This window comes from Poromitra crassiceps (assembly GCF_964638095.1).
Source record: "Poromitra crassiceps genome assembly, chromosome: 3".
In the NCBI taxonomy this organism is placed as follows: domain Eukaryota; kingdom Metazoa; phylum Chordata; class Actinopteri; order Beryciformes; family Melamphaidae; genus Poromitra; species Poromitra crassiceps.
Window position 1 is genome coordinate 25,611,606 of NC_139625.1, and position 17,898 is coordinate 25,629,503.

Here is a 17,898-nt window from a genome sequence, read left to right on the forward strand (position 1 = left end):
TATGGTGCTCTCACTGTTTTGACTTAAAGGAGTACCTTGAAAAACAATGCCGATTTATTTGGCACATGATCCCACACATCTGAAAGCTTAACATTTTTGCAGTCATTCATTTATGACATTTTGTGAGAGTTGTTTTGAGTTAAAGTTGATGCCAGTGATGTCATTCATGCACAAATGACATCACTGGCATCAACTTTAACTCAAATGAACTCTCAATAGCTGTCAAAATAAATGAATTACTGTCAAACTCTAGTTTTCGGGCATGCGCAAAAACAAATTAGCATTGTTTTCCGGTGAAGTTCTACTTTAATATTGTACATATCACTGATATCAGTATAGAAAAATTTAACCACAAAATGCCTTATTTTTTCAAATAGAGGCTGTGATGAATCCAGTGAGGCCACTTCAGAAGCGGATCCATAATTTTATATACTTGTCAGTGGACATCCTTGACTGGTACAAGCGGGGGTATGCTTGGCGTCCAAACTGCAGTATAGAGGAAAAGAGGACACCGTACCCAGACAGAGTTTTATGTGTGTGTAGTCATGTTTCTTATATAGTCATGTCGGGGGACTCAATATAGATACATTTATTCTATTATGCAAACCCAATGAGTCCTCTATAAGTTTTTTGCTCTTTTTGCAACTGCTGTGCCTGTTGCTTAATGCACTTTTTATACTATTTTTTTTTAAGTTTTGTTGTGATGCTTTTTTTATTCTTTTATTTTCCTGTCAACCATTTTATGTGAAGCACTTTGAATTGCCTCTGTGTATGAAATGTGCTATACAAATAAACTTGACTTGGGATATCTACATTGCCAGACCAATGTCATTAAATGTGTATTTATCATATACATAATGTCTATTTACTAATACCTTCACAATACACAGCATAATTTCTACATGGTACCATTTCAAAAAAGCTTATTCAACATTTTCTTATTAAATCGTTTTGTATAGGAACTTGGTCTTATGTACAAGTGTAAAATCTGACTTGGTGTTAAAAGAAACAAAACTAAGCAAATATATCTACTGTAAATATAATTTTATTATGAATACATTTACAAAGTACATGAGGAAGATGCAGCACATTAAAAGAGAAAGAATGCAGAAACAAAACATATACAGGGACTACACAGTTTGGAAAAGCCATACTATGGAGATCAGCCAAATAACACAAAAACCTATGTACATTTTTAATATTACCAACCAAATCATAAAGATGAAAAAAAAATGATGATGGTCGGAAGGTCTCTGATGCTCATTTCTGTCAAACAAACATTGAGCAATGACTGTTTCCAAAACATAAAGACCTCAAATCTGACCAATACAGTCCTTTTATAAATACATGAAACACACCATGTTGAGAACGCTGCATGTCTTTTTCTTAGATTTTTCTACAAAACACTGCTGTGCTGCCCACAATGTCTTTTTAAAAGACATTACTGCTTATGTGTCCATTTTTAACAAGGTCAAAGAGACTTGCAGGGTGGCCCACTCACGCCTGGACCTCTGAATCTGCAGTGCCTTCTGGGTCCTCGTCATTGTAAATATTTTCAGCCTGCAAAGAAATAATATGGGGGGGGGGGTGTTACAATATAATTTGGGTAGAATGTCACATTGAGTGCATTTTAACATCAGAAAAGCTTACTATGATGTATTTCATCTTTACTCTAAACGACTACAACTAGATTCTCACCATCTGCCAGACTTGCATGATGTTGTCTTCTGACACAGAGCAAATGACCCACGGCTCATTGGGGTTCCAGGAGAAGTCTGAGATCTTAGCTGTGTGTCCTCCGTGGATGAACTAGAGACGGAGAGAGAGCAAGAGGGATCACAACAGCATCTTGGATTCACCTTAAAACACACACCACATGCAGTCACACACTCGTCAAGTGTTCATCTGCCATTTGTGACAACTCACCAGCAACTCAGGAGGGCCATCTTCAGCATCTTCTGGGGACTGTTCCTCTCCAATTTTACTGAGGTCCCAGACGTTGAGCCGCCTGTCTGTGCCACTGGAGGCCAGGATGGTTTCGTTATGGGGAGACCACTGGACCTGTTGAGATGGACCAAAGTAATATTTCTAAAGCCCTTTTCAAAGAAAGATAAACAAATCTTAAAATGCATAATCACAATCATAATCACTATAAACAACCTTAAAGGATCAGTGTGTGTAGAATTTAGTGGCATCTAGTGCGAACGGACTTGCAGAAATGGAGTATAATTTTGATTAGTATGCTTTAATTAATGTATAATCACTAGAAAATAAGAATTGTTGTTTTTCTTACCTTAGACTGAGCCCTTTATACAGTATATATATAGGGAATGGGTCCTCTTCCATGGAGCCTGTCATGTTGCTACAGTAACCCAGAACGGACAAACCAAACACGTTTTTCACGACCGCCTTAGGTTCTCCTACACAGGGGCATTCATCTGAGGTTGCAGATGGCATTCCAGTGAGGTTGCCATCTGCCACCTCACTGGTAGATGCCACTAAAAATTACACACTGATCCTTTAACACATGTCCAGATCAATGGAAGAATAACTACTACAATCTGTCAAATGTAACCATTGAATTTGTTGAATCCGAACCAGCACTTATCCTATCGTTGGACCAGTTCTTACCTGGAAGATCTCGTCTTTGTGAGACTCAAAGGAGTGCAGTTTCAGCTTCAGGTTCCTCAGGTCCCAAAGAGCCACGGTCTAAAAACAAAATACAAAGAAGATAGCCTCCATTGATTGAAGTCACCATACAAATGTAGAGAAAACCAAGAATATATCCTGCCCCATTAGACACCAATGTGCTACAGGGACCAGACTCACCTTGTCTGCAGAGCCAGTGGCCAGGATGAACTCGCTGTAGGGATTGAAGGACAAGCAGTTGACTTCGGCGGTGTGGGCGTCCACTGCATGGCTCGGTTTGGAGGTGTTGTTGGACCGCGTGTCCCAGCTGTTCCCCCAACAGACAAAGGCACCATTGTGTGAAAATAATCTATATATACAATTGAGTATGTGGGCGATGTTTGTTTGTTTCAAGTTCTGTGTTTGGCCACAGATATGCCGTTTTACATGCGATCGGGCTGAAACCTTCAGGGTGTGTAAAGGGCACCCGTGCGGGTGACCGGACAGAGCCGGATTTTTTAATTACGCTAATTAGCTAATGATGTGATGTCATCAGTGATGATGTCAAAAGTGATGTCATAAGGGCACACACACCCACGCACACACACACACAAGGAGGCATTGTGACAAGACTGATCAGTGATGTCATAGGACACACACACAGATGATGTCATCAGTGATATCATAATGGGGCACACACACACACACATACACAAGGAGGCATTGTGATATCACGGATGCAATAACATTTAGTGAGCAACACACACACACACCCGCATGCGCCAATAGGGCAGGCGAGGCCGAGCCTAGGCATCAAGTGCGCGTAGCGTGCGAGATGCCTAGTGTCAGAAAAGAACGATGACTCTGTTTTCTCATGAAAGAAAAAGGAAAACTCGCAGACTGCAAAGGCTCCAAGTTGAGTGTATTTATTTTACACTGGTTACCGGTGTAAAACAAATACACTCAACTTGGAGCCTTTGCAGTGTGCGAGTTTTCCTTTTTCTTTCATCAGTCTCTACCTCGAGCACTGCACCTGCCCTATTCAGGTTTTGGATGTGCGTGTCTCTACTGTTTCTCTCTGTTTTCTCATGAGTCATCTCTGAGGTTAGCGTTATTCTGCTTACATCATGAGTTTCTGGTCGTCGGCCACGGATCCAAAGAGCGATTCATGCAGCAGGTGCCAGGAGACGTCCTCCACGACAGCCGTGTGGCCGGTGAAGATGGTCTTGGCGTCCACAATCTTACCCTCCTTGGGAACCGTGCTGATGTCCCACAGACAGATAGTCTGTAAACCAAAGGAGAAAATCGGTGGGTAATTGATTACAAATGGGGGCACACAGCAAGGCTAGTGCTAGCTGCCAGCATTAGCTACAGATTGCTAGCTGACAGGAGTCTGAACTCTGGAGACACACGCATGCACTTTTCACAGACAGAAACGTTCACCGTACGGTGAGATGCTGCATTTAGGACGTGTCCTAAATGCTGGTTGTAGCATCCAATTACAGACAAACCAATGCTGAAAAAATGAATGTTTTTGCTCTTACCTGGTTCTTGCACCATTTCCAAAGTCAAATGTAATGGTCTTTAAGACTTTTTAAGACCTCAACCAACATAATAATTTATTTGATAGAAAAAAATCATATCTGGGTATTTTTTAGGCTGAATGGCATATCACGGTTATCAGTATTATTATTATTGTTGTTAAAATGTGCTGAAATTTTTCAAAAAGTACTGATACACTTTTAACCAAGTTTTATATTGAAAACCACAAATAAAATCAACAGTTGTTTATGCACATTTTGTTTGCATAAACATTGGAAACAATAACATATCCAATACCTTGTGTAAACATATGAAAACTATATCAATGTGCAACATACTAATAAACCAAGGAATTTCTGTTTCTCTGTGTAAAAGTTTTTTTTGTGTGCAGTGTACGGAGTGCACTATACCTGATAGCTGATAATTGTAAATAAAATTTGCAGCATTGTAACGTTACTGAAATCATAACAGACTCAGAGCTGATCAGTCCACCTGGCCATATTCAGCTGCGATAGGAATGGAAACAGCTGTCAGAAAGCGTGTGTGATGGTTATGGTTATGTAACGTTAGCACAAGTGGCATGGCTAATTAGTTGGCAGAAAGGAGAGCAATTTTGTGATTTATTCCAGACTTTTTCATGCAGCCATCAGTTAAAGTATCGAACGTTCTATCAAAAAAAAAGTATTGTATTGATGATGTGTCTATTGTCGATATATATTGCTATTGTGTTATCGTCCAGCCCTAATTCCAGTAACATCTTACAGTATAAGAGTCTGACATTACCGGAGTTAGAGTGTATCTCTGAGGACGTCTAGTTTCACTGACGGCTAGCCTGCTACCATGCTTGGGGTGAGAAGGGGCTAGTTTCCATCAAAGACCTATACAGATGGTCATTTTGCATCACTTGATCTACTGAACAGAAAGTTTGGGTTGCCCGGCACGAACTGGCTCAGATTCCTGCAAATCAGAAATTATGTTCATTCCAAGATTCACTCCTTTGAAGTGCTCCCAAATGAGCACGCGTTTTTCGGTGTATTGCTGGGCCCTCCTCACTCAAAGCATCTCATCTCTAGATTTGTGTGTCTGTTTGACAACTGCAACACAGCCTCTACTGAGAAGATTAGAGAAGCGTGGCAGGGGGAGCTTGGTATTGATTTATCTGACATTATATGGGAAAGGAGTCTGTCTGTGGTACAACTCTGCTCAATTAATAGCAGACACCAGCTGATCCAATTTAAAGTTGCTCACCGTCTTCACTACTCCAACTTAAGCATAACTTGCACAAGATCTACCCTTCTGTCTCACCACTGTGTGACAGCTGTCGGAGGGCACACTATCTCATGCCTTCTGGTTCTGCCCTTTACTAACAGGGTTCTGGGCCAAAATATTTGATTGGTACTCTAAGGTCTACACAAAATAACCCTGCAACTGGAGGTGGAACTCACTATCTTCGGATGCTCGGAGTCCTCTCTGAACTTCCCTACAGCTTTGCAGCAACCTCTGACACTTGGATTTTTTTTTAATAAAAAATAAAATATTGGAAAAAAAAACCTCTGACACTTGGCCCAACTGTCACCAAAAAACTTATTCTGAAGGAATGGAAGTCTTCCTCTTCACCTTCTTTTCAGCACCCCAAAAAGTTTTAGCACCCCAGCCTGGCTCTCTCGTGAGGGAGAAATCCACAAACGCTACGGATCAGCCTCCTGAAAATCTGAGTAAACATCGGCGCGGCCTGTGGGCCTTCAAGCTAGAGCGAGGTGCTCGGCGCAGGTGAATGACGTGCAGCACACAGGCCTCCTTGAGGCATCCTCCCTGCCCATGGTACGGCATGGTAGGATTGCCTTTTTCCGTGGGAGGTTCTGGTGAGACGAAGGAGCTGCCCGGCCTGGAATCACCCCACAGGGCCTTAGACCTCCATGCACCGAAGGTCTCTCAATACTGCGGTGTGGCACTAAACTCTATTGCAGCGGATTGGGCGTGATCAACCCTTCCATGGGCAACGTTGCAGACAGAGTAGGAAGGCTGATCCGTGAGCGGCTGCTTCTGGGACGCGGGTCGGGGTCGTAATCGGCCTCGGCTGGGTCTACTGGGCGAGGGTGTATGATGTTGACAGACCCGAAACACCCCACGACCCCAGTTAACATCACTGATGACGCGTCCCAGTGCATGCAGTAGTATGTATATTTGAACCTAAAACCCTGGCTCCCCCTGGCCAGTGACACTTGGGAATAGACTAGGTGACAACCAAGTATAGTTTGGTGACAAGCTGGAGAGACAGTTGACGGTCGGAGAGACGGCATCCGGTACGGGATGGGTTTTAGCACCTGAGCCTGGCTCTCTCGTGAGGGAGAAATCCACAAACGCTACGGATCAGCCTCCTGAAAATCTGCGTAAACATCGGCGCGGCCTGTGGTCCTTCAGGCTAGAGCGAGGTGCTCGGCGCAGGTGAATGACGTGCAGCGCACAGGCCTCCTTGAGGCATCCTCCCTGCCCATGGTACGGCATGGTAGGATTGCCTTTTTCCGTGGGAGGTTCTGGTGAGACGAAGGAGGTGCCCGGCCTGGAATCACCCCACAGGGCCTTAGACCTCCATGCACCGAAGGTCTCTCAATACTGCGGTGTAGCACTAAACTCTATTGCAGCGGATTGGGCGTGATCAACCCTTCCATGGGCAACGTTGCAGACAGAGTAGGAAGGCTGATCCGTGAGCGGCTGCTTCTGGGACGCGGGTCGGGGTCGTAATCGGCCTCGGCTGGGTCTACTGGGCGAGGGTGTATGATGTTGACAGACCCGAAACACCCCACGACCCCAGTTAACATCACTGATGACGCGTCCCAGCGCATGCAGTAGTATGTATATTTGAACCTAAACCCCTGGCTCCCCCTGGCCAGTGACACTTGGGAATAGACTAGGTGACAACCAAGTATAGTTTGGTGACAAGCTGGAGAGACAGTTGACGGTCGGAGAGACGGCATCCGGTACGGGATGGGTTTTAGCACCCCAGCCTGGCTCTCTCGTGAGGGAGAAATCCACAAACGCTACGGATCAGCCTCCTGAAAATCTGCGTAAACATCGGCGCGGCCTGTGGTCCTTCAGGCTAGAGCAAGGTGCTCGGCACAGGTGAATGACGTGCAGCGCACAGGCCTCCTTGAGGCATCCTCCCTGGCTGCCCATGGTACGGCATGGTAGGATTGCCTTTTTCCGCGGGAGGTTCTGGTGAGACGAAGGAGGTGCCCGGCCTGGAATCACCCCACAGGGCCTTAGACCTCCATGCACCGAAGGTCTCTCAATACTGCGGTGTAGCACTAAACTCTATTGCAGCGGATTGGGCGTAATCGGCCTCGGCTGGGTCTACTGGGCGAGGGTGTATGATGTTGACAGACCCGAAACACCCCACGACCCCAGTTAACACATCACTGATGACGCGTCCCAGCGCATGCAGTAGTATGTATATTTGAACCTCACATGTGGCTGATGGACATGATCACTATTATACAGATGGAGAGACTCAGGTCCCTGAGAACCAACTCATTTAGAAGGTTCTCAACTATCTGGGACCCATTCTTGGCCTACTTTGATGAGGTTAAGAATGACAAGTGACTGAGGTTAGAGGTTCAACTTCAACTTCAACTTCAACATGTTGGACATCAATAACATGATCCGAGGGAACAGAGACGGGAACAGAGTGGACATTCTGCCTGTCACACGGGGACAAAAAAACAAACAGTGCAAATCAGCTTCAGCAGCACGGTTGGACATACATGTAACAGCTAGGGTTGCCAACAGTCCCTTCAAATACGGAATCGTACCGTAATTGGAAAGACGTGTTCCGTATTGAACTGATACGGGACACCCTTTGTCCCATATTCGAGAAACACTGCAGTGCAAAGAGTGAAGGGCTATTTGTAATGAGCGGATAAACTCTGTAGCGGAGTGTCCACTCAGTCCGCTGGCACCGCTCCCTCTCTCCCACTAGCCCAGTGGTTCCCGATTAAAAAAAACAAAAAACACGATTTCAGACGGACAAGCCCGTCTTTATTGTCACACGGTTACACATCAACACATGCAAGGAGGGCCACAAACACATAGTAGCAGTTTACAGAGTAGGTAGGTTAAGTGTTCACCATAAACCCCTCAGCACAAGCCTATCGGCTAATCACTAATCACCGCTACAAAGTGCAAATGTGTCTCAAATCAGTAGTGCAACTAACGCTTGATAAATAAAATCAGTAAAAGAATAAAATTAATAAATGAATAAGGTGTGGGATGGCTCGCCCGTCTGGTCTTTCATGGACCCCTTGCGTGGGATCCCACGCGCAATATCTTTTACAAGCACAAGCACCTTATGCGGCTGGTAGCACCATGTTGTAATGTTGTATGTATTTTTGTTTGTTTGTTTTTCTTTTCTTTCCTGTGTCTGAGTTTGTTTTTCTTGTTTGTGTATTATTCTATAAAAACTGAAAATAAAATAATGGAAAAAAACCCACACCATCTGTAAATTTAATACCTATAGAAAATTTACGGTAAATTTAAGACAATTTAAGACCTTAATTTCCCTTATTTTAATTTAAGAGTTTTTAAGGAGCCTGTGGTCATTGGTGTGAAAGTGGTATTAGAGCGGGTATTCTCTGATAGGACACTTACATGGTCATCAGAAGCACTGAGTAGGCAGCCACTAAGGTTTGGGTTCCAGGAGAGGCCATAGCCTTCCTTCTGGTGGCCTCTCAGGCGCAGGTCTGGGTGGCATTCTCCAGAGGGGTCTAAAATTAAAGTAATTATAAAATTGATGCAAAAATGCCACTTGTTATAGGCTAAAAAGTTGATTTAATTTGCGCTTTAACTGTAATCCCACCTGGCTTGGAGGGGTGCTTTGTGTAATCAAAGACCAGCACATCGCTGGTGGGGGTCTTGGTGGCGATGATGCAAGGGTTCTGGGGCATGTAGCGGGCTCGGTTCACTTCTCCCTCGTGGTTGATCTTGATCTCGATCTCTATCTTACCGCTCACAGATCCAAAGCCTCCAAACTCTGAAACAAGTTACAGAAAAATAAAATCACTGTTACAGGGGAAATGGCCAGATGTCAAAGTGAATAGCACACTGTGAAGTGTGCAGCTCATATTACCAGCCAAGGCTCCAACACATCCTTTCTATCAAAATGCCATGAACTGGCATACATGGATGTTTGGCTCTCTGTGTCTGCCCATATCACTCTAAATATGAATATTTCCCCATAGGTATACAGACCTTTATGAACAATTGTCAAACTTGAAAACTATCAATTTATTTTTCATACTTTTCCAAAATTGCCAGACCTGTGTGGGATGATCTCAGCAAAACACACCACAGACAAAGCTTTTTGCACCAGCTGATATGTGGACTCAGTGCACATCATGTAACAATGTTAATGGTAATAATGATGTTGTGGCAATGTTCATTTGTTAATTAGTTGTGATGGTGAAAATTGTGTTGTATTGGAGGTGATGGCGGTGATGTCAATGTGTAATCTACACTCTTCCTGACTGCATTTCTGTTTTTGATTTTTGGTGAATGTGCCTTGTCCCCTGGCATTGTGGACTCTAGTTGTCATATTATGCTTTATAATCAATGTATGCTTAAGTTTTAACCAATCAACAAGGCTTCCTCTGCACAGATCTCTTCTCACCTCCTTTCTCACTGTCATAGTGTGACGCATCAAACTGGGCATCGTCATTTGGAAGCTGGACACTAGCGATCACGATGTGATTCTGCTCGTCAGAGGTGTGTGTTCCAAGTACCAGCCTGTGTACACTGTAGTCTTTTCCCTCTGGCCTGCAAAGAGTAAGGTACAGAAAACATGTCCTTCACATGCAGACCAGTAGCATGTGTCATATGTTGGTTGTTTGTTAGTCTATGTGTGTGTCATGTGTCACAGGTGCAGCAGATAACGTTAGTGGCTCGCCTGGAGACATCGGGCAGCCACTGGGCGGTGAGGCTGGGCCACTCCAGGGCATGGGTCATCACCAGGTCATACAGGAAGGGGGTGTTCTTCTTCCAGATCTTGTACTCTTCATTGATCACCCTCTCCTCCACAGCATCATCAAATGCAGCTGCAGTCAACATTTGCCAAGAACAACACAAAAGAGTATTAGGTTAGGATTATGATATACAAAGGTAGGTCATGCAGCAAATATCTAAACTGAACAGGGAATACTGGGGCACTCTCCAGCCAAGCCTGGGTCCTTGTTGTGAAGAATAGATAGCACACAGGCTTTATTTGGGTGACTATGCAAGCTAGCAGATAAGCTGCTTTGGCGTGTCGTATCCCATATGCAGCTGCTGTACCAAGCAAGACTGCACAACCGTAACATGTGCATTAGCTAGTACATTAGCTAACCATGGAGGCATTATAGGCTATAAGCCAAGCCACTCTGCTAACAGCTAGCCGGTTGGTTAGTTTGTACAAAGACGATGGGGGTAATATAATATCTATGGTTTGTATCAAGAAATGTCATGTTGGCCAGATCGCCAAGACCCACCGGTCTAACAAGAGTCGTATTCTTGACAAAACACGCGCACCCTTAAAGCCATCTATAAAGTGAAACGCCGTTACCTTCCTTGTCAGCCATGGCGATGGTGAACAGCTAAATACTGGAGTAGAGGAAGAATAATTTGACAGACAACACTCGCGCAGCGGAGCGGCGCGCGGAGGATTGCTATGGCGCCAACTCCGTGGAACAACCGAAAGGAAGTTGTCAACCCCCGCAACACAGTAACTACTTCCTGTTGTCTGATCCACACTCCGGAGCAGAAGGTGGCGGCAATGCACCAATAAGCTGGATGCCAACCGCCGTAAAACAAAAAAGAGAAGAAGAAGAAATAGCTTTGAAGCCATTTGAACATGCTGGCGAAGCTCTGTATTGCAAGTCACATGACGCCATGCAGCCCAGAAAGGAAAATTCCCATCCACTTGCATGGGGACTCCGGCAGCTGTTAAACCCAGGGGAATTTTTTCCGGGTGTCACTCAAAGTATAAAACGACTCTTTTAATTATCAACTAATTTTTTATGGGGCATTTTTTTCTTCAGAAGCCACTAAGAGCCCTATACGGGGGTATTTTCTTCTTGTAATACAATCCATGGGTGGGAGGGGTGGGAGACGTCATGGAACACGTCATGGCACACATGCGCACTTCGCCTTGGGCTGCATTGTCAGGAAGTAAAACCAGGAAGAAAAAGCCCCCATGATGGCTTCATGCGCCAATGAGCAAGCTCCGTCCGAATGCATGGGTGGGCGTGGCACGTCCCCTATCCAGAGTTCTTTTAATACATCCATGCTATACCCCCATAATACACTACTCATGCGCCAGTGAGCAGCCTCAGTCTAGCCTCCGTCCGAATGCATGCGTGGCTCGTCCCCTATCCAGTTATTTTAATAATACATCCATGCATGGGTTCACGCCGTTATAAAGGAATGCCCCAGAAGAATATAGTCAGGATAGTGTAGTGTTTTAGAAGTCTATAGACCCTTCTCGCGGTGGCCATTTTGTGTCGAAAAGGCAGGGATAACACAGGTGCAAGCAACACACTGAGGGTTTCCAATTTCCATGATTGGAATGTGGAAAGCCTCATTAGTGTTATGCTCGCACCTGTGTTTATTCTGCCTTTTCGACACAAAATGGCCCCCGTGAGAAGGGTCTATTCTGATCCACACTCCATTTCAGAAGGTGGCGGTAATGCACTATACGTTGTTTGCCAACCGCCATAAAACACTAGTAGTAGAAGAAGAAGAAGAAGAACATGTTGTAATGGTTGATGTTGCAAGACTGCTGTCAGTAAAACATCAGGTTTGATCGTCTTGTATACAACTAAAAAAGCGTTACATCTGCAATGGGTGACCGTGAACTGGACCTGACAGAGGAGCAGAAAGCAGTCAAGGCAAAATACCCACCAATCAACAAGAAATACGAGTGTGAGTGTAACTTTGTTGTGCTAGCTTAGCATTTTCCTTTCCTATTACTTCACTGTGAAGTGTTGTTGTTAAAACAGCCATGGCAACTCAACGTGGCGAACTCTGCATTCATTCATCTGATTTACCAAAGTTGACCGACATATCCATCGACTTATATAACTCAATGGACATATCGACTAAGACTTTGAAATCAGTATAATTTCTATCTAACGTTAGCGTTAGTTGTTCGTCTTCTTTTTCTTCTTCTTCTGTTGTTTAATGGCGGTTGGCAATGGCAAACAGCATTTTGTGCATTACCGCCACCTACTGAATTTTGTATTATTCTTCTTCTTTCGGGTTTTATGGCGGTTGGCATCCTTAAATGGTGCATTACCGCCACGGTGCCACCTAGTTACTGTTTTTATTTATAAGCTTTACAAAACGAACTATAACTATAACTTCTAACTATATGATGTCTACCCAACATACTTCCAATCCATACACGACACTGTCCAGACTATAAGATTATCTCAGACGCTGTCTGAGTCGGTGCAAATGCTTCATTTAGTGTTTAAACAAATTATCTCCAGATACATCAACAATATTCAGGAACTTCTTAGCCGCATCCAACACCGGCTCCTTCTGCTCAACCATGCGTTCATCATTCCTCTCCCTCTTAACAGCCTCCGCATATGATAATCCTTTCTCTGCTCTAATCTTGTTCACTTTTACTTCCATGATTCTCTTTGGGCACTGTGTAGACCCCGCATAATGACTTCCTTAGCAGTGTAGGCATTTCGCCTCAACTTCCCCTAGTGTACACTGGTCTATGTCACAACCTTCTTTCCCACACCTCCCACATCCCTCCCTCTTCCTCACTGATCGACTTGAGTCACTAGATAAACTCAACTCAGATTGCTTTCTTTTCCTTTCGTTCTTTTCAAAAACTCCTGCTTCATCTTCTGAATCCATTTCCTCATTATCCGCCATTAGCTCTCCAGACAACCTGAATTGGTTGCTACTTTGCCAATGTGATCCTCCTCCCCCCGGATTCCCACTGCAGACTCAATTTAAAAAGGTTCTGAGGCTATAACAGCAGACAAGCCAGTTAGTTGCCCTGTCTAATCCCATGCCTTGTGTTTGACCTTTTCAGATCTGGACCACACAGCAGATGTACAGTGAGTACATGCATCACATAAACTTACTGTCAGATCTCATGTTTGTCTGCTGTTTAGTTACTGGATCATCATGGTCACATGTCTGCTCTCTATAAGGATCCACTCGTGGGGAAACACTCTGGAGGAGGCGTTCGAGCAGTGTGCCATGGGCATGTTTGGCTACATGACGGACACAGAGACGGTGGAGCCCATTGACACTGTGGAGGTGAAGTCAGAGGGTGAGATACAGTCTGCAGTACAGGGGAGAGGACCTACATAGCTCTTCCTGTTTAACATACAACACTCATTGCTATCAGTTTAGACCAACTAATTAAACTCTGTCCATGTTTTTCTCCTCCCTGTGTCTCCCGAATAGGTGATGACATGGAATCTCTTCTTTTTCACTTCCTAGATGATTGGTTGTTCAAGTTTAGCGCAGATCTTTACTTTGTGCCCAGGGTAGGTGTGTAAAGCCCAGTTTAGACCAAAGATTCACAACAAGATGAGTTAAAACTTGCAACTACTTGCAACCAGCCCCTGCGACTTGACAAGCTGGCGATGCATTCACCCACAAGCTGGCGATGCATTCACCCAGCTGGAGTCAAGATGAGACAGGCCAGTTTACAACACTGCAACTTCTCCCTGCAATGTTCTAAAATGGTTTCGTCTTGTTGTCTTTGGTATAAACTTTTGTAACATACTATTGTTATTTGTTAAATCATAACTTCCCCCTTATACCACAGTGCATTGTTTCCTTAAAAATCTTTTTAATTCTTGTATGATATACAGACTATTGTAAGACCATAATAATCTTTTTATGCTATTTTCATGACGGCTAAATATTACTTCCGTCCTCCAGGAGGTCAAAGTGTTGCACATTGACAGGATGCACTTCAAGATCCGTTCCATTGGGTATGTTCATTCTAAGTTCTACAGTTAACCATCATGTTGTTATGTTATTGTCAAAATGTTTTGGCAGGATGGCCATATGTTGGAAACCTACAGTATGTTATCTCAAAATTACACCCCAGGCTGAGATTAAATAGAGTTGCTTGAGAAAAGTAAAATATGGCAAATACAAAAAATACTAAGTCCTTTGTTGGGCCATAACATTTTTGCAGGACCAAATGTGTATGACAGCCATGCTTTAAGGTTGATATATTTTCTTCTCTGGTGGTTGCATATTTCTTTTGAGGAGGGGTTCGGGTCTAATCGAAGAATATTAAATTATTGTAAACGTCACCACTATCTATTGGAGACCGTGATGACGGTACACTGTGACCTGGACACCAACCTGCCTCCTCCTCTCCTCAATTTTTTCTATTCATCAGCGGTGAAGCCAGTAGAGGGTTTAATTGTGACTGTTGGCCACATAAATCCAAAACAATACAGAGCAAAAGGGTTTTAGCTGAAAGCTTACACTGCTGTCTGCTTGATCTAAATTAGGGGTCGGCAACCTTTTTGATATGAAGTGCCATTTTCAAATGTGCTTGTCAATCAGTGTACCTGAGGTTTTTTTTGCTGGAGGATCGACATTGTCTTTTGCGCCAACATTTTCATCTGCTCTCTGCTGCTTTGGAATACATGGACCACAAGGAGGCTGACCAATCAGAGGCAGAGTTAGTAGTGTGGGTCACTATCGTAAATATCCTAACAGACAGTGCAACTGCAAATGGCTGTGAATTGAAATAGGTCATGGTAGGGCATTTCAATATTTCTACCAAAAGAAATCTCAATTGCACACTTACTGCTATTTTGTGCTGCTGCTGTGTGCTGCTGCTGTGCCACTGGTTAACCCTTTGTGTACCAGAGGTGGCACCCGTGCTCTAGGTTGCTTACCGATGATCTAAATGATGAGATAAGCTTGACTAATAAGGTTTTCCCTGAGAGATCAGCTGCCCTTGATTCATTTTAAAATACTGTCCACGGTTAGACTGTAATGTTTATTTAAAATCAAGAACTTTAGATCTCTATTCATTCACATAGATTAGACTTTTCTTTAATCATGTTTTTTTTTCCAGATTTGTCTCCCCAATTGTACTTGGCCAATTCCCCCCTGCTATCCCGGTCATTGCTCTACCCCCTCTGCCAATCTGAGGAGAGCTGTAGACTAGCTAGCACATACTTCCTCCGATACATGTGCAGTTGCCAGCCGCTTCTTTTCACCTGACAGCGAGATGTATCACCGGTAGCACGTGGGAAGATCATGTTAGTCCCCCCCATCTCCCCTCCCCCCTGAACAGACGCCCAGACCGTCAAGAGGAGGCGCTAGTGCAGCACGACCAGGACTCATACCCCACCGGCTTCCCACGCATAGACTCGGGCAATTGTGTCTGTAGGAACGTCTGACCAAGCCGGAAGTACCGCTGCTGGGAATTGAACCCGGGTCTCCAAAGTGGTAGGCGAGTTTTACCTCTATACTACCCAAGCCCCGATTCTAGACTGTTGAGTTGTACGTGGATTGCTTTTTTGGATACTCCTATACCTGAGAGAGACAAAGCACTTTGTGTTACCCTGCCTATCTTCCTGTGGCTGCTCTCTTTATTTCTCTCTTGTTTATTAAAGGTGGGGTGAAGAATTCAGGCTGGGCAAGCATCCACAGGTAAGCCAGTGAAGGAAATGTCTTATTACACCAAATAATAATAATACATGGGACTTATATAGCGCTTTTCAAGGACTCAAAGACGCTTTACACTATACACTAAACACTAAGGTGGCGACGATAGTGCAACAGACAATGGACAAACATGACACAGACACACAGGGATAGGTGTGTGGGGGGGGGGGGGACTCAAAAGAAGGCAGAGGAGAAGAGATGGGTCTCGAGGCGGGATTGAAAAACTGTACGGGACTCTGATTTTCTGATGTCAGGGGGAAGGGAGTTCCAGAGCCTTGTTATTAACACCATGATGAAAGCCTGTTAATGTGACATAGGAATTGGAAGAATTTGTTGTTTTTATCGCTCTTGAAAATATGTTGATGTCTAAGTATGGACGAAAAGTAGCGAATGCTGCTTTTAAGTATCTCCCTTTTCACAGTTTCTAGAATGCCAGATCAGTGGAATGGCTCTGCTAGAGGGCAGTGTGGCTAAAGTTTCTAGCAGAATGACACATCAAATGGAAATGAATAATGACAGTTTAGACTGGAAGTGTTATATACTGTACCCTACTGTGTTGTCTTTCCAGGGCACCGAGGTGAAAGCCATCACGTACTCCGCAATGCAGATCCATGATAAAGAAAAAGCAGATATATTTACTATTATTGATATTTGAGGATACACTACCATCAGTGGCAGATCTCACTGTGGCAACCCAATGAAACTAGACTGCAAAAGCCGTCTTGAACCTTTGGGTGGACGTCGATCGAAGGCACTGACGATGAACTTCTAGGAGGCAGGAAGATTCAAAATGTTCAGATGGGTGAGACGAAGTTGGTATAAATATGTATGAGACATTATTTCAGAAATAATAAATCATTTTGAGGTGGAATGGCTCTGCTAGAGGGCAACTTGGCTAAAGGTTATTAGTTTAAACAGAAAAAAGACATAAAACTATCATAAATCCTCTTAATATGCAAAGTAATTTTATTTGAAATTTTGATTTGATGCTTTACAAAAAATACCATTGCGGGAGAGATAAGCATCTGCTTGGACTGTTCTTTGCCCTTCTTTCCAATTTCTAACCAGACAATTATCTGGGGGGAAAAACACTGCTGTTGGCACAAGTTATTCAAAACACAATGATCGTCTTGCCTCCCAGACATAAAGTATTCATATTCACTGATTTCTGCTGATGTTTTTAAAAGCAGCGCAGCTAGAATTACAGTGAGACTAGACTACATGGTGTAGTACTTTAGTAGGTCATTACAAAGGATTGTAATTTGAGACTATAATCTTAAAAGGAAAATTATTCCTATATGTCAATATAGCTGAATAATGGGGGATTTTCTTTTACAATTTCAATACCAACGCAAACAGATATACACGATGAATTACAGCTTTCCCATTTTGGAATTGTACTATATTGTACACTGTCTTGGTTTGTCACAGTGCAGACAGTCATAACTGTGTGTTTAACCCATTGATACCTGTTGCAGCATTTGCATGTATATCCCTCATTTGTGTGTGTATCCCTTTAAGGACGCGGTTCGTGGTCTTAAAGGGATACACACACAAATGCTGCATCAGGTATCAATGGGTTAAGAGGCACTGACTACTGATTTCACATCAAGTATTTATTGAGCAAGTTTGCCTGTTTCATCCATTTCACTATTCAAATATATCCATAATTCAGAACTAAATATAATTTCAGAAATGTTCAGCATCTGGTTCATGTGTTCTTTATGATTGGGTTAATTAAGGCAGTTGTTGCTAATTACTTAAATGTTGAATTGGGAGTTTTTTTGATCAGAGGGTCAGTGATTTTGTGACCCTTCTTTTGCCAAATAAAGAGTGTATTTTGTATACCGTAATATATTTTTTGTTTTTCTGTATGTTTTTAAAGCCTAAGTGCACAATGCATTGGCCTTGGTGCAATACTTCACTTTCACGGATAGTGAAAAACATAAGATTAACACATTTTACAAAACACTTGTTTGTACTAGAGAATAGAGGGAGTTCATATTATCTAAGTTATCCTGACAGACA

At 43.4% G+C, this 17,898-nt stretch overlaps 3 protein-coding genes across 3 annotated transcripts in view; 2 read left to right on the forward strand and 1 right to left on the reverse strand.

The window, feature by feature from the left end:
* LOC310772932 (interferon alpha-inducible protein 27-like protein 2A) overlaps positions 1–17,062 on the forward strand; it is a 158,391-nt gene extending 141,329 nt beyond the window's left edge. Inside the window, exon 5 of the transcript XR_014552526.1 lies at positions 17,051–17,062. The gene's annotated coding sequence lies outside the window, so the exon portion shown is untranslated. The remainder of the gene's footprint in view (positions 1–17,050) is intronic.
* LOC310772746 (histone-binding protein RBBP4) lies at positions 1,028–10,889 on the reverse strand. Its single transcript, XM_083632654.1, has 11 exons — positions 10,760–10,889; positions 10,109–10,256; positions 9,833–9,978; positions 9,023–9,196; positions 8,815–8,930; positions 3,753–3,913; positions 2,830–2,956; positions 2,632–2,709; positions 1,927–2,061; positions 1,699–1,809; positions 1,028–1,560 (listed from the first exon to the last, which is right to left on the reverse strand). The coding sequence occupies exons 1-11, from the start codon at positions 10,773–10,775 to the stop codon at positions 1,498–1,500; spliced, it is 1,275 nt and encodes a 424-aa protein (XP_083488780.1). The 5' UTR covers positions 10,776–10,889; the 3' UTR covers positions 1,028–1,497.
* Positions 11,944–17,044, forward strand: zbtb8os (zinc finger and BTB domain containing 8 opposite strand). Its single transcript, XM_083634210.1, has 7 exons — positions 11,944–12,117; positions 13,250–13,274; positions 13,371–13,492; positions 13,630–13,712; positions 14,113–14,165; positions 15,819–15,855; positions 16,439–17,044. The coding sequence occupies exons 1-7, from the start codon at positions 12,036–12,038 to the stop codon at positions 16,523–16,525; spliced, it is 489 nt and encodes a 162-aa protein (XP_083490336.1). The 5' UTR covers positions 11,944–12,035; the 3' UTR covers positions 16,526–17,044.
* Positions 17,063–17,898: the final 836 nt, after the last annotated feature.

Bases quoted from the DNA above. Each gene is read 5' to 3' on its own strand.
- LOC310772746 (XM_083632654.1), bottom strand. The intron at 8,931-9,022 runs GTGGGATTACAG...CTTTAATTTTAG, and splicing joins AAAGCACCCCTCCAAGCCAG to ACCCCTCTGGAGAATGCCAC. The intron at 2,710-2,829 runs GTGAGTCTGGTC...TTTTGTTTTTAG, and splicing joins CCACTGGCTCTGCAGACAAG to ACCGTGGCTCTTTGGGACCT.
- zbtb8os (XM_083634210.1), top strand. From the start codon at position 12,036: ATGGGTGACCGTGAACTGGACCTGACAGAGGAGCAGAAAGCAGTCAAG. The intron at 14,166-15,818 runs GTATGTTCATTC...TGTTTATTAAAG, and splicing joins TTCAAGATCCGTTCCATTGG to GTGGGGTGAAGAATTCAGGC. The intron at 15,856-16,438 runs GTAAGCCAGTGA...TTGTCTTTCCAG, and splicing joins GGCTGGGCAAGCATCCACAG to GGCACCGAGGTGAAAGCCAT.